The sequence below is a fragment of the Microtus ochrogaster genome, chromosome 7 (assembly GCF_000317375.1).
Source record: "Microtus ochrogaster isolate Prairie Vole_2 chromosome 7, MicOch1.0, whole genome shotgun sequence".
NCBI classification, from domain to species: Eukaryota; Metazoa; Chordata; class Mammalia; order Rodentia; family Cricetidae; genus Microtus; species Microtus ochrogaster.
In genome coordinates this window covers 57,076,443-57,090,424 of record NC_022014.1, presented here as the reverse complement: position 1 = coordinate 57,090,424, position 13,982 = coordinate 57,076,443, and the positions used below count along the sequence as shown (strand labels likewise).

The window sequence follows — 13,982 nt, the reverse complement described above, 5'->3', positions numbered from 1 at the left end:
GAGACAGTGGGTGACTGCTTCTCTGGGGAATGCAAGGCTGGCTCAGTCTCAGTCTGGTCATTCCTGGGTTCCTGAGGATCCCCTGGGAACATTTCTCCTTTCTTTTGCTGACCCTGGGAAGTCTTCTCCCCTCCCCCCATTTCATTTTCTGAAGCATCAGACTCCTTGCCATGAGATGGACTAGGCAAAGTTTTCTTTTAAAAATGGTTGTTTGGCATGTCTGTAACATCAACGACAACAGTATTAATGACATTGTACATTTCAGGGCTTCGCTCTGTACTTGATCACGGAGCTTTGGGATGTAGCATTTCATCAACCATCTGGGGCACACACCCCCCTCCCACCCCGCTCTGATGAGTCCCAAAAGGGTCTGCTATCTCCTGACCCCGCTCAGGGGGTAAGAGAGCAAATGGACTCTTCTATATAGGCACCCCCACCCACACACAAACATTAAGCCACACCCCTAAGAGTGCAAACTGTCCCGCCTCTTCCTGTGCATGGAATGGTTCTGGTCTTAGAATCTGGCTACTCTCGAGAATAAAGTTCCTAAATTTCAGTTTTAGAGAAACTTCATTCTGGGGATGATTTTATGGATGGTCTTTGTGTTTGGCATCTTGTATGGTCAGGTCTGGCAAAGCCATACTTGGAAGCGGAACCTGGCCCTTCCGTCCTTGGCTGACTGTGGCTGGATTCAGAGACGAACACAGGGTGAGTGGAAGAGGAAGGCGACAGGGTTCTTGTGGCCGCAGAGAAAAAGCTTCCAGCCCAGTATCTCCTTCCAGAGTTGGAGGGGGGTTAGTGATGGAATAATCATGTCCATTTGCTGGGGATGGCTGAGCTGGGGGCACAGGACGGTTGGGAGGGAACACTGGGCATATCCCAGGACACCTCTTCCAGAACTGAATTCCTGAGCTATCATGGAGACTTTGAGATTCACTCTGAGATTGGTGTATGCTAGCCACAAAGTGAACTACTATGAGCCCCGAGGCCATTTTGAATGATAAAACCTACACACCAGCTTTTTCATTCCGACTTGTCTCTATCTCCCCCTTCAATCCCACAGACCATCTTGCTACTGCCCTGCCCATGCCAAGTCTCTGGCTCCCCGTGGCCTAGCCATGTGACATTTCTTTTTTTGTAGGACTACGTCTTCACAATCCCCATTTCTTGTGGCCCCACGGGGGAGAGTCCACATTGTTGCTACCACGGGCTTCTGGCTGCTCACCAAACATTCCAGACTTTTCCCTTTTTACTGCTTTTCAGTGGGCCATTTCCTGTGTTGTCAAACTCCTTACCTGACTGATACTCATGATTGGAAATACCCTCCTCTGAATGGCCCTCATTATTCTGTCATTAAGGTGTATATATATCAAGCAATTAACGCTTTTTGACCTTTTGGCTAAGACCAGAATAGCACAACAAAGCAACTGTCCACTTAACCACTGTTCTTGCCCCAGACTGTAGGATCCTTAAAGGCACAGTGTTTCTTTCCTACAAGAAGTAGTGTGATATAGTGGTTAAGTGAGCAAATTCTGGATTCTGACAGCCTGGGTTCAAGCCTTGGCTTCTAGATTTTATTAGTAATCAACCTTTAGGTAAGATCCTCAGTTTCTCCATCTCAGCTTACTCAACCATAAAGTAGATTAGTAATGGCTTCACATAGAGCTGTTTTGAGAATTAAATGAATATATGCATATAAATAAATAAATATATGGGCTGCAACTGCAGTAGTATCTGAGTGTGTTGTACCGAGCACTACCTTAATCTAACTATGAACATTTTCAACACACCCATCATAAGGTACCCTGGAACGCAAGGCACACGCATATGCTTGTCCAAAAGTGAATTCTCTATCACATCCCTTCACCCTCCTTCCCTGTCTTCCACTTGCCTTGTGTCCATCCCTCTACCTCCCTCTCTTTTCTTTCCCTTCTTTCAGTTTTGGGCCCACCATAGGTCCTCACAGAGTAGCTGAGCTCCTTAGGGGTCCCTCGGAGCAGAAAGGTCCCACACTCTCCTTCCTGAGGCTCCAGCAGCGGAGGCTCTAGAGAAAGGAGGATAGATGAGCAGAGCCTAGAAGGTTGGTGTGAACAGCTCAGATGCTGACCGCAGGTGCTAAGTGATGAGGGCTGGGGGGGGGGCGGGGTGTGAGTGGGGGTGGGGGAAGATGTGGGAGATGAGGAAAGGCCTTTAGGAGCTAAGTCTGAAGCTGGACAACCGTGCTTGCTAATAGCAACAAGAACTTCCTGGATGCCTGAGGCCTCTAGAATTTCCCTAGACATGAATGAGGCAGAACGGAAAACTGAACAAAGAGCAAAGAGAAAAGGCAGCCAGAAACGCACCTGCTTTCCTTTTGCCGATAGGTCTTTTTGCTGCCTGTCTCCTGTGTCCACTCCTTCTGCAGGGAATCTAGAGTCTACGCTCCAGCCCAGGCTCCTCTACCTATCCGATGGTGGTGTAAGGCAAGTGACAGAGCCTGAGAGACGCCTGGGTGTCGTTAGTTAAGAAATGGGGTTCACTGCACCAGAGAAGTCGGGGTTGGATGAAGTGGGGTTCAGACACGTGCTGGATGGCACTGTTCCTAGGCAATGAGATGGTGGCTTAGAGGGCCAGATGCCAGAGGTCTGCCTGTTGGGCATCCATGAAGGCATGGCTTGTTCTTGGGCAACTCTGGTGCCTGCCCTCTGGAATTGTACCCCAATAAAACTGGCTGGAAGGAAGACTTGGGAGGGAGGGCCAAGGCCTGGGGCCCAGGGCCCCTCTATAGTTCCCTCTTCCCTGCCTCATCTCAGAGGACAAGCAGGAAAAGTGGCTGTTTGCAAATTCAGCAGAACAGACCCAGCTTGCTCAGCAAAGTCAGTGTCAACTCCCTCAGGGTCCCTGCAGGTTCACACCCAGCGGGGGCCTGGGTCAGATGATGGGCAAGGGGCAGGAATTCCTCTGAACCTCAGAGTAAGACTTTCAGGGTCCAGCAGCTTATCTGGAAGCAATGAGCACATTGGGCCTAGAAAGCCAGAACTATGAGAAGCTTGCTACTTGCAAGGAAGAGGGAAAAAGAGGAGTGAAGCCAACAGAGAAACAAAACCCATTTTCCCTTTTCTCCTTCCTCACCAGCTCAGGAAAGGGCTCTCGGTTTTGCTGACTTGAAAGAGCTACGTACACGTAAAATTCCCTCTTCCTGCCTCAGACAGGCTACCGTTTCTCTATTCTTATCCTTTTGTTTAAAACATTTTTATTAGTCTTATTTTGTCTTAAAATTTTAAACAGCTGTTTATAAAACACAACAAATACACAACACAAAACAAAACTCGGTAAAAATAACACACTATATAGTACATATACTCAGACCGTGTGATATATTTATATAATAAAAGATGAAAATATTCACTTTCCATAATAAAAATAAGTTCTATTTTTTGTTTATTTTACAATATACTTAATATTCTCTCTTTTGCCTCTTCCTCTCCAGCTTGCTTTCCTTCATCCCGAATCTCAAGGAGGTTCCGTGTGGCTGTCCCCAGCCCAGTGAGCTGGAGTCTGAGAGGTGATGGGTGAGTAGGTGGCAGGGGGCTCAGGAACATGCGCGACAGCCACATTCCAAGTGTCTCTCCACCTCTTCCACGAATGAGGAGCCGTCGGTGCACTGGAAGACGTATTTCCGCCGCTTGCTGCGGATTGGCTGGCAGCATTGGCTCCCGCACCCGCCACGGCATTCCATGATGGGCACCTTGGAGGCTGTGGCACAAGAGGCGTAATCTTTCTGACGGCGGATGGCTTCACGGACTATCTCCCCCAAACATGGATTCTCTGAAGAGGGCAGAGAAGTAACGTTAGGGCACGGATGGTGAAGGGGTCTGGCATGACCATGGGGTGGCTCCCTGATTGGCTATCAGGGGATACGTGATCGGAAGCTGCACATACTTACTCACTTGCTCGTCCCCCCCCCCCCCGCACCCACCTACTTACCCACCCTTCCTTCCATCCTTCCGTCCATCTGTCCCTCCTATAATGAAGAACTTTTACTGCGCCAGGCTCTACACAAGGACAATTATTCCCTAAAGATAGTCTAGTGACAGGAGTGAACTTGGTCCCCTCCATCCTCCAAGGAACTAGCAACTGGTTACTAGGCAGATGCTTAGATACTAAAATTGAAAACATCTGGATTCACTTAAGAATCTGGGTTGCTGGCTTCTTTGAAACTAAGAGGTCTGTGGAGGCTAGCCTGTTCCCCATGTTGCCAGGGTGGGCAGCATGCCAAGAGCTCTGGATGGGGCATCAGAGCTCCAACTGGTCCCAGACTGACCCTACCACTCCCTTAGTCCGTCTCCCTTGATCTAGAGCCTGGACTCCAAATCTGTTGACCCCAAAATGGATCTATTTGTAATGAGAAACCAAGGCAGAGGGAAACTATTAAGGGGCTTGTTTCTATAAGAGCACGTGAAAGGCAGTTGACTTGGTCCAGGGGCCGGGAGGCTTTTGGGGAAGTGACCACACAGATGAGATCTGGAAAAGATGCTAATGAGTTAATGGCCCTTCAGGATGTTTCTGGAAGTCCTAGAAACCACAGGAGAGCAGTAAAGAGGACCCCCGGGTGTGCTGGGATGTTCGCCTCTGACCATGTTCTTCACCTCCAGCCCTTACTTCCTCCCAACACTGACAGAACATCTGGGGAATGAAAGCAGAGTCGTAGCGTCATCCCTTGTCATCCCGCGCCTCAGCTTTACAGACTATCTGCCTGGAGAACCACGGCACATATACCCAGCCTCCTCAACGATCCCTTTGTGAGCCATAGAGGCGACTGAAGAAAAAGTATCGGAGCTTTTTAAAGGGTTACGTATTTCAATTCGACGCACAGGCGTAGAATTCACCTTCAAAAGCTCTTTCAAACTGGGAAGGGCTTTAAAGGATTCTGAAGGAGCAGAGAGACGAAGGGCGTGTGGGTGAGCATGCATGTGTGTGGCGTATGGGCATGCGTGCGTGTGGCGTATGAGCATGCGTGTGTGTGGCGTATGAGCATGCGTGTGTGTGGCGTATGGGCATGCGTGGGTGTGGAACGTGGGAGCGTGCACAGGTATGGCAACACTAACAATGGGGTGAAGGGGATATGAGCGGTGCGTATGCCATCCTGACGTGGGCCGGAGGTGAAAATTACTTCACATTTAAAACACGAACAGGTTTAATGGTGCCTATGTAGATGTGAGACGCTAGAGTCCCTGAATGACGGGGTGTGGCTTGGAAGTTGGTGGCGGAGAGAACGCGAGTGTGCCAGTGATTATGTGGAAGAGAAGCCCCAAAGTAATAGCTTCAAGCCAAGGACTTTGGCTTCTGGGTTTGTCAGGGACATTGACCCCTCCTAGGTGTTTGGTTTTTCCCAACCCCACCTCCTTCCCTTCTCTTGTCCCCTCTTCTCCCACACACGTTTCTCTGTCTGGGTGTAAGGGTAATGTGAATTCTGCAGAATGAGTGGGAGGTACGCTGTGCTCTTCAGTTTTCTGAACTGGTTTGTGAAGAACTGTATCATGCTTCTTTAAACGTATGGTAGAAAGCATTAGCAAGCTCATGGGGTCTTGGAATTTTTTTAAATAGTTATTTATTTATTATGTATACAATATTCTGTCTGTGTGTATGCCTGCAGGCCAGAAGAGGGCACCAGACCCCATTACAGATGGTTGTGAGCCACCATGCGGTTGCTGGGAATTGAACTCAGGACCTTTGGAAGAGCAGGCAAGTGCTCTTAACCACTGAGCCATCTCTCCAGCCCCAAGGGGTCTTGGAATTTTGATTGAAGACTTCTTCCCTTCTTTCTCCTCCCTCCCCCATGTCTTTCCTCCCCCATGTCTTTCCTTTTTTCTTTCCCTTCTCTTCTCTCTGTCTCTCTCTGTGTGCCTCTCTCTCTCTCTCTGTGTCTACTTCTGCCTGTGACGTCAAACTCTCTCTTAGCTCCGAGTCAGTGCCAATCAAGGAGATGGGGTAGCATGAGGGTGCTCCCCCCGCCCCGTACTCAGGCATTCTCCATTAGACAGTATAGGAAAAACGTTGTTGATATTTCTCATTGGGCCATTTTGCTTGTGCTGGCCACTCTAGGTGGCTTGTTAGCCACTTCAGGGATCTCACTCAAGAATCAACGTTGAATTCTCATCCACCACAATATTACTTAGTGTTTACAATAAATGAGTACCGTTGTTTTGGGTGGGGAATTATGACCCAGAGAGAACTGTCCGGCTCAAGGATACACAGAATTTTATTTCATGACAACAGTGTTGCTTCTGACTTTTAAGAGTCCTAACTTAGGGCCATAAAGATGGTTCAGCAGTTCAGAGTGCTTACAGCTCTTCTAGAGGATTGAGAACTCAAGCTCAGTTCCTAGCACCCAGGTGGACCACAACCACTTGCAAGTCCAGTTCCAGGGGATCTGATGCCCTCTTCTGTCCTCTATGGGAAATGCACACACATGACATACATTCATTCACACACACACCACACACACACACACACACACACACACACACACACACACACACACACAGAGAAATAATAAAAATAAATCTTAAAAAAATCCTACTTAGATGTTTCACAAAGATAAGTCATATATTTCAGCTCTGAGCACATCCCTAGGTACCACTCTACATGGTGTATGTCCTTCCGAGAAACCCTGCAAGGTAGCAGGACAGTCAGTCAGTGTCCATAATGACCCCGTCACCTGCTACATCTTCTATGCAGTACCCTTCTTTAATGAATGTACCTTGGCAATATAACTGATTTAATGACCTGGAAATGACAGTACAGTTATTTCTCTGGGTCGGTCACTTAAGCCACCACGCACGGCTTCCTCCTCGCTATCTGATGGTCCATTCTGGAGAAAAATCAGCTCCTTCGACCCCTGTTTGTTTTGCACGCCCTCCATCCCACAAGAACAGCAGACTCACCTTGCTCACAGTGGTTGCCACTGAAGCCAGGCTGGCACAGGCAGTAGGGCTCCCCTCGATCTGAGATGTGGCATTGCCCATTGTGGCACTTGAAGGCTGAGCAGGCGTTGGCAGAGTCGTTCTTGTGGTCACACAAGGCTCCCCCGTAGCCCTCTGCACACTGGCACATGTATGTGTTGCCAGTTGCCACACATTTCCCATGGTTGCAGCTGGGGGCAGAAGGAGAGGCCGAGACCAGAGTTAATGTTGCTAGTGGCTTCCTCTGTCCTTCCACCCAGAGGACAGAGCTGTGGGACCTTGTGCTGGGTATGGTCTTCCTTCAGTCCAGCATCTAAGCATCTCTTTTCATGCAAATCCCATGTAACTGGAAGCCCATGTGCCCTAGCGAATATCCACCACCAGCTCTGAGCAGACAGACGTCTATCTACTTGCTGTTTCCCACAGAGACATCAAAGTCATCTGTGTCAGTTCATTACCCAACAGACTTCAAGCTTTCCGTTGACACTAAGAAATAATTATTTTTGTGTTTTTTGAAACAGGATCTCATTGTGTATGCCAGGCTGGTCTCAAATTCACAGAGATCTGCCTGTTTTTGCCTCCCAAGTGCTGGGATTAAAGACATGCGTCACTGTATATGGCAAAGACAATTTTAAACATTGCATGTTATTGATTGTGTGTATGCATGCAATCTCCAGTGCACATGTGGGCATATGGGCACACATCTAGAGGTCAGAGAACAACTTGTTACAGTAGGTTCTCTTCTACAATGTGGGTCCTGGGGCTTGAACTCAGGTTGTTAGGCTTCACAGCAAGCTCCTCTACCTACTGAGTCATTTTGTTGGTCTCGATCAATATTCTAATCCTCCCTCCATTTAAAGAGCAAATGCTCTTACGACCATTTCTACTACTAGAGGTTGAACAACCCTCACTCAGAATGTCCCCAAATCTAAAACATTTTAACCATCAGCATGGAGTCCAGGGGGAAAATCCTACACCTGACCTCCATCAAAGGCTGTTGATAAAACACAGACGTATTGAACAAATCATACAGAACTATTAGGCCTTGTGCACGAGGGGGTCTATGAAATAGAAATGAACTCTGTATATGCACTTGGTTCTCATCCCCCAAATATCTCAGAGGTAGATGTGCATAATTCAAAATGGGAAAAGATACCCCAAACGTGAAACATTTCTAGTGTCAGGCATTTTGGACAGGAGACACTTAACGTGTTAGCAGATGGTACGCACCGTGTACCATGTACTTTGTGGAGCCCATCACTCCCCACTCCGTGACAGCCCCTCCCATGAACTAGCCTGCTGTCCATCTCCCAGAGAGAAGGATGGATGAATGGTAGAGTCTGCATTTTGTAATTAAATTTTCTGAGTTATTTATTTTATGTATATGATAGTTTTGCCTGCACATCTGTATGTACACCATGTATGAGCCTGGTGCCTGTGGACACCAGAAGAGGACATTGAATCTTCTGGAACTGGAGTTACAGATGGTTGTGAGTCACCATGTAGGTGCCTGGGGCAAGTGCTCTTAACCACTAAGCCATCTCTTTTTTTTTCTTTGAAAATTTAAGAAGATTTATTTATTTTTATGTATGTGGATATTTTGCCTGCATGCATATATGTGTGCCATGTGTGTGCCTAGCGCCCACAAAGGTCAGAAAACAGTGTGGGATTCCCCTAGAAAAGGAGTTACAGATGGCTGTGAACTGTCACATGGGGTTCTGGAAACTGAACTTGGGTTCTTGGGAAGAACCATGGAGCCATCTCTCGAGCTCCCAGCTCTTTCTTTTTAAGATATTGCTTTGACTTATTCGTCTGTTTATTTCTATCTGTATGCACATGCCACATGGTCGTGGAGGTCAGTTGGAGACAGCTCGTGGGAGTTGGATCTTGCCTTCTGCTGTGTGGGTCCTGGGGACTGAACTTAGGTCATTAGGCAGGGAGGCAAGCCGCCTCTCCAGCTCTCAATGCCTGCATTTCCAATCATGATACATTGCTGAGTCTACTGATGACGTTCAGGTCAGGATTCATGCTAATTCCAGGGCCAGGTGCACACATCACGAATAATGGGAAGTTTAGGCCTCTATAGTACTCTTTCCTTCTTGATCAAGACTATTATTTCTCAACTTGTCCAGCCAGCCAAATTACTATTCTCAAGCCTGGTCTTATATCTTGTCAATGGCAGTTTCTAGAATACAGGGGTCTCTTGCACTGAGTACAAGGCCCTGCACGTTGTAGGCCCTCAATAAACACATGAATGAATAATGAAGGGCTGAACCATTAAACATGATTCAGATGTGCCCTGTTATGCAGACTCAGGAACTGGAATCCGTCCGTCTCCTATTTGCTGTGCTGTGTTTGGGGCTTTATGTACCTTCAGAGAGGCTTTTCTTTTTCTTTCTTTTTTTTTTTTTGGTTTTTCGAGGGTTTCTCTGTGGCTTTGGAGCCTGTCCTGGAACTAGCTCTGTAGACCAGGCTGGTCTCGAACTCACAGAGATCCGCTTGCCTCTGCCTCCCGAGTGCTGGGATTAAAGGTGTGCGCCACCACCGCCCGGCTCAGAGAGGCTTTTCTGATCACACCAGGCAGTGTGGAGTCTAACAGTGCTTTTGCAGGTCCTAAGGGCTGCCTGGTAGAGACAGATATATTGAGAAAGTCCCCCTCATGCTAATGCTTTGAAGCCGGGCCTGCCGCTTGGATGTAGGAGCCTTGCTTCCTGGCATTTTAAGCAGTTGTGCTGTCCACAGTAGGACCACAATTCCCCCAGCATCCATCAGTGCTCAGTCCTTCCACGTGGGCAGGGCAGCTTGTGAGCTGAGAACCTAGCGCTCTTAGGACACTCACCTGTGACCAAGGCAGGGGTCACGCGCTTCCTGATCACACAGCGGACCGGTCCATCCTGGGTGGCACTCACACACGACATTGTCCTTCTCCACAGAGCGACACAGGCCATGTCGACACACAGTGCAGGACTTGCAGCCGGGAGAGACCCCAAGGGACTGAGGTGGGAGGGCCTTGAAATCCTGCAGTTCGTTGTTGATGCGCACTTCGTGGATACAGCCGTGGAAGCCGCCCAGCGGCCTGTCTGCACCCTGGCGCAAGGCTGAGAGGCCCGTGGAGGTGGGGATGCCTGTGGGAGGAAATGGGGACAGGCTGAAGACACACCCTTGGCCTACCCCCACTCCCCTAGCCTTCAGGGTGAGAACACACACAGCACACGCTCACAGTTAGCGTTCACAGCTCTGGGCCTTTGCTGTTCAAACTGAGCTAACAGGTCAGAGACCTGGCCTTCTCACAGGGACGAGTTCTTGCTCCAGTGTTGTTAAAACTCAACTTATCACCAGTATTTAATCTCAGGAAGAAAAAGTCCCCCGGAAGTCTGTGTTGTGAAATTTCAAAGGAGAAATGAGAGGACCTATCCCCAACTGCCACACAGTCCCATTGGCTTAACTGAGGCCCATCCGTTAGGTGTGCCGCGGGTGGGAACACTTGGCCACCCTGCTGTCCCCACCGGGTCGAGGTGCCCCTTACTCTCGTTCTTGTTTGAAAGCCCACAGAAAAGGAGCTGCATTTCGGAAGAGAAGATCTGGGTGGGGGAGCAGCATGCATCAGGGAAGTTCCAGGGTTCAAGGTTTCCAGGCTATTTGCTCCCCTTTGAGTCAGACTACCGGTAAAGGCGTGACTCTGGTTTTGGCGACATCTGGTCTGTGTTTTCCCTCTCCTCTTACTATTGGGCCTATGGTTTAGCTGCTGTGAATGCTAAGTGTACATATAGTCCCGGGTTCGATCCCCAGCACTGCATATACTGGGCATGACAGCACATGCCTGGAATCCCAGCACTCAGTAGGTAGAGGCAGGTGTATTAGAAGTTCAAGGTTATCCTTGGTTACAGATGAAGTTTGAGGCTAGCCTGGGCTACGTGAGACCCTGTCTCAAAAATAAAATAAAATAAAATAAAATAAAATAAAATAAAATAAAGCTTTTACTCTCCCCCTTCCATGCTAATTCTTATCTAGGCCCCATGTTGGCTGGGGAAAGTGCCCAGTTTTTTTTAATTATTTATTTATTCTGTATACAATATTCTGTCTACATGTATGCCTGCAGGCCAGAAGAGGGCACTAGACCTCATTACAGATGGTTGTGAGCCACCACGTGGCTGCCGGGAACCGAACCCAGGACCTTTGGAAGAGCAGGCAATGCTTCCAACCACTGAGCCATCTCCCCAGCCCTGAAAGTGCCCAGTTTTGTTGTGGCCACAGCGGAGCAGTGCAAGGGAGGGCCTTCCTTGTGGAGAATCTGTGTCCTGAGATGGGTCTGGGCCAGGAGTACTCTGTGTCCCCTGCATCTGGATGGCCTTTTCAAAGTGCAAGTCCCTGGGTCCAGGCTAGCCCATGGCGGGGGACACCCGAGTCTTAGGACTCAGCCTTGACCAAACCACTTCAGTGGCTGTGTGAACATATGTGTCTTTAGGTACAACCCAGGGTGTAACTCACTCGCATTAGAGTACCATTCTACCGTGTCCCAGTCTGAACCCCTGCGCCCACTCTGATGTTAGTTTTTCTTTTCTACATATAATTCTTCACGACCCACCAGCCTAGGGGCTTCATTTATAGTCTAGGCAGCTTGTGGTGGTTTGCCATTTTGGCCCTGGTACAAGCTTGACCTCAGTGTGGTGGTGCTTCTTTTCATGTCCAAGAGGTGGCAGGCCAGAAAGGTACTGCCCTGAAGCTTAAACTGTAACATAGCCGGGACACCCTTTCATCTCCTCTTCCCCTCCCTGCACACCTGCTGTTCCCACAGAGGCCCCACCCTTTTCCCTTCGCCAGCATCTGTTCAGAGTCGGTTCCCATGGCTGGGCGAGCACCTGACCACCCTTTCAGCAACCAGTTTTGCAATCACTTCCTCCAGGAATTCTCCTCTGACTGACCTTGGCAGTAGGGGGCAAGAAGACATTAGGGAGACCGCTGGCCTCAGCTCTGGGTGTCAGTGCAGAAGCAGGAAGTTGGGAAGGTGGGAAGGGTGGGGCAAGGTGGTGACGGAGGGTCGGGGAGAGTTACCTCCAAGATAGAGGGGGCTGTTGATACCCACTGCTGGCTGCTTCTGGAGCTTCCCCAGGCTCTTGGGGGCTCCTTTGTCTACCACCAGGTTTAAGGTCTGGTTTAGCATCACCAGCTCCACACTGTGAAACTGACCATCGTTCACCGTCTCCACACTGCACAGGAGAGAAAGGGAAAGAGCCAGAGGTGAGGTGCATTCCGCGGCCAGGCACGGGGCTGCAGTTTGGATTTGCACCACGTGCATTCTGCTCTAGTCTCCATTTGGAAACAACTGCAAGTTACAAAAACGAAACAAAACAAATCAAAAAAAAAAAACCAGAAAAGATCTTTTTGCCTAGGCTCTTCAATTACTTGCATTTGGCCCCCACTTCCACTCTTTCTCTGAGCGATGTATGGGTAAGAGATGCATGTCATGACCCTTGACCTCTAGATCCCTCGGGTGTGTCTCCTGAGGACCGGGCTGGTTTTTCACATAAGCACAGAGTCCTGTGTGAGCAGTTAACGTTCATGCCAACTCTTCCTGTGTTCAGATGAGCAGTGCCCCATCTGAACCTTATAGCAGGTTTCTGCTACCCACACCAAGCCAGCCTAGTGGCACCGCAGTAGATCCTCAGGTCCTGCTCTGGTCTTTTCAGAGGGGCCAGGCTATCCCTAGCCCATCACCTCAGGCTGGTGCTGCCTGCACACCACCTGGATACTTGCTCACTGAAGATGCAATCCCTTCAAAAGCCCCATTTCCTCAGTCAACGTCACTGAGAAGTTAGTGTTGCTCTAGGAAACATCTGGGAGACAATATTCCAGCATGGTGTGATTTTTTTTCCCCTAGCATGTATGAAACAAACTCTCTCTTGGTTAAGATACTGGTAATTTGTCTTTGTTCTACCTAAATCGGTTGTATAGCCACCAGATTAGAGCAGGCCACATCCGAGGAAAGAGGGTCTCATGTTATGCCACGCGAGTCTATCCTTGTTCCAGAACTACAGACCTGAAAGTTTAGGGAAATGGAACTGTTTACTCCCCTCCCCCAGCTAATATGTGTTAGAGCAGGGACTTACGATGGGTCATGTATCACTCACCTATATTATCTGATAATTCTGAGACGTGGGTTCTAGATAACCCACTTTGCAAATAACGACACCGAGTCCTAGCGAGGTTAAGTGACCTGTCTGAGGCCATCCAGCTAATACATGCCAGAGAGAGGGTTTATGGGCAAAACTTCTGATTCCAAAGTTCTGTTCCTTCCAGGACTCCATCCTTAGCAGGGGCTGGGAGGGGACAGGAGGAGGGGACAGGAGTCTGGAGATGTGAAAAACAGGCTCACTGCAGAGTTGCTAGATTGGTCTCAATGGTTCACGTGTGGGTGGCAGACAGGAGATTCTTGCTCTCCTTGAAACCTTCTTGGGATTCCCACTGATTTTCCAGGCAGCAGGGACAGTGTCAATGACTGTGGCATTTCACAGAGTGAGGGAAATGGGAGGCAGAGAACAGGTTGGCTGTGTGACCAGAGACACAGCCATTCTCCATCCTCTCATTGCTGGGGGATTCTCCTGTCCCCACCCCTCAATCTCCCTGCAGCTCTGAAGTGACGGGTGTACACTACTGTGTCTGGCTTCACGGGGGATTCTAGGATCTGAACTTGGGTCTTCCCTGTTACAGCAAACTCTTTGCCTACTGAGTTATCTCTCCAGCCCCTACTATATTTTTTTAAAAGGTGTGCGGGGCAAGCAGACAAAGCTGCGCATGCAGCCAGGGATGGGGGAGTGGGGGGAAGCACTGCTTGTGGCAGAGACTTACACCTGCAGCCTGTCTTACCCTCAAGCTCCCGCAAGCACTGTCTCCAGCCTGCTGACGACAGGAGAATCCCCCGAAGTTCACAGATGCACTGGGCCTGGCATGCCCAGCAACACACAAGGTGGAGGGTGAAGACTGACACACGGGTTGTCCTCTGACCTCCACAGGCTGACCATGGCAGGCACTTGCCTGCTC

The 13,982-nt window shown here is 49.2% G+C and overlaps 1 protein-coding gene across 1 annotated transcript in view; it reads right to left on the bottom strand.

Annotated features, from left to right (window-relative positions):
- Positions 1–3,212: 3,212 nt before the first annotated feature.
- Positions 3,213–13,982, bottom strand: part of Slit3 (slit guidance ligand 3) — a 597,086-nt gene continuing 586,316 nt past the window's right edge. Inside the window, exons 33-36 of the mRNA XM_013347495.2 lie at positions 11,997–12,151; positions 9,784–10,069; positions 6,927–7,135; positions 3,213–3,807 (exon numbers count right to left, since the gene is read on the bottom strand). Of these exons, the coding sequence (XP_013202949.2) occupies positions 3,572–3,807; positions 6,927–7,135; positions 9,784–10,069; positions 11,997–12,151 (886 nt within the window). The 3' untranslated portion in view covers positions 3,213–3,571. The remainder of the gene's footprint in view (positions 3,808–6,926; positions 7,136–9,783; positions 10,070–11,996; positions 12,152–13,982) is intronic.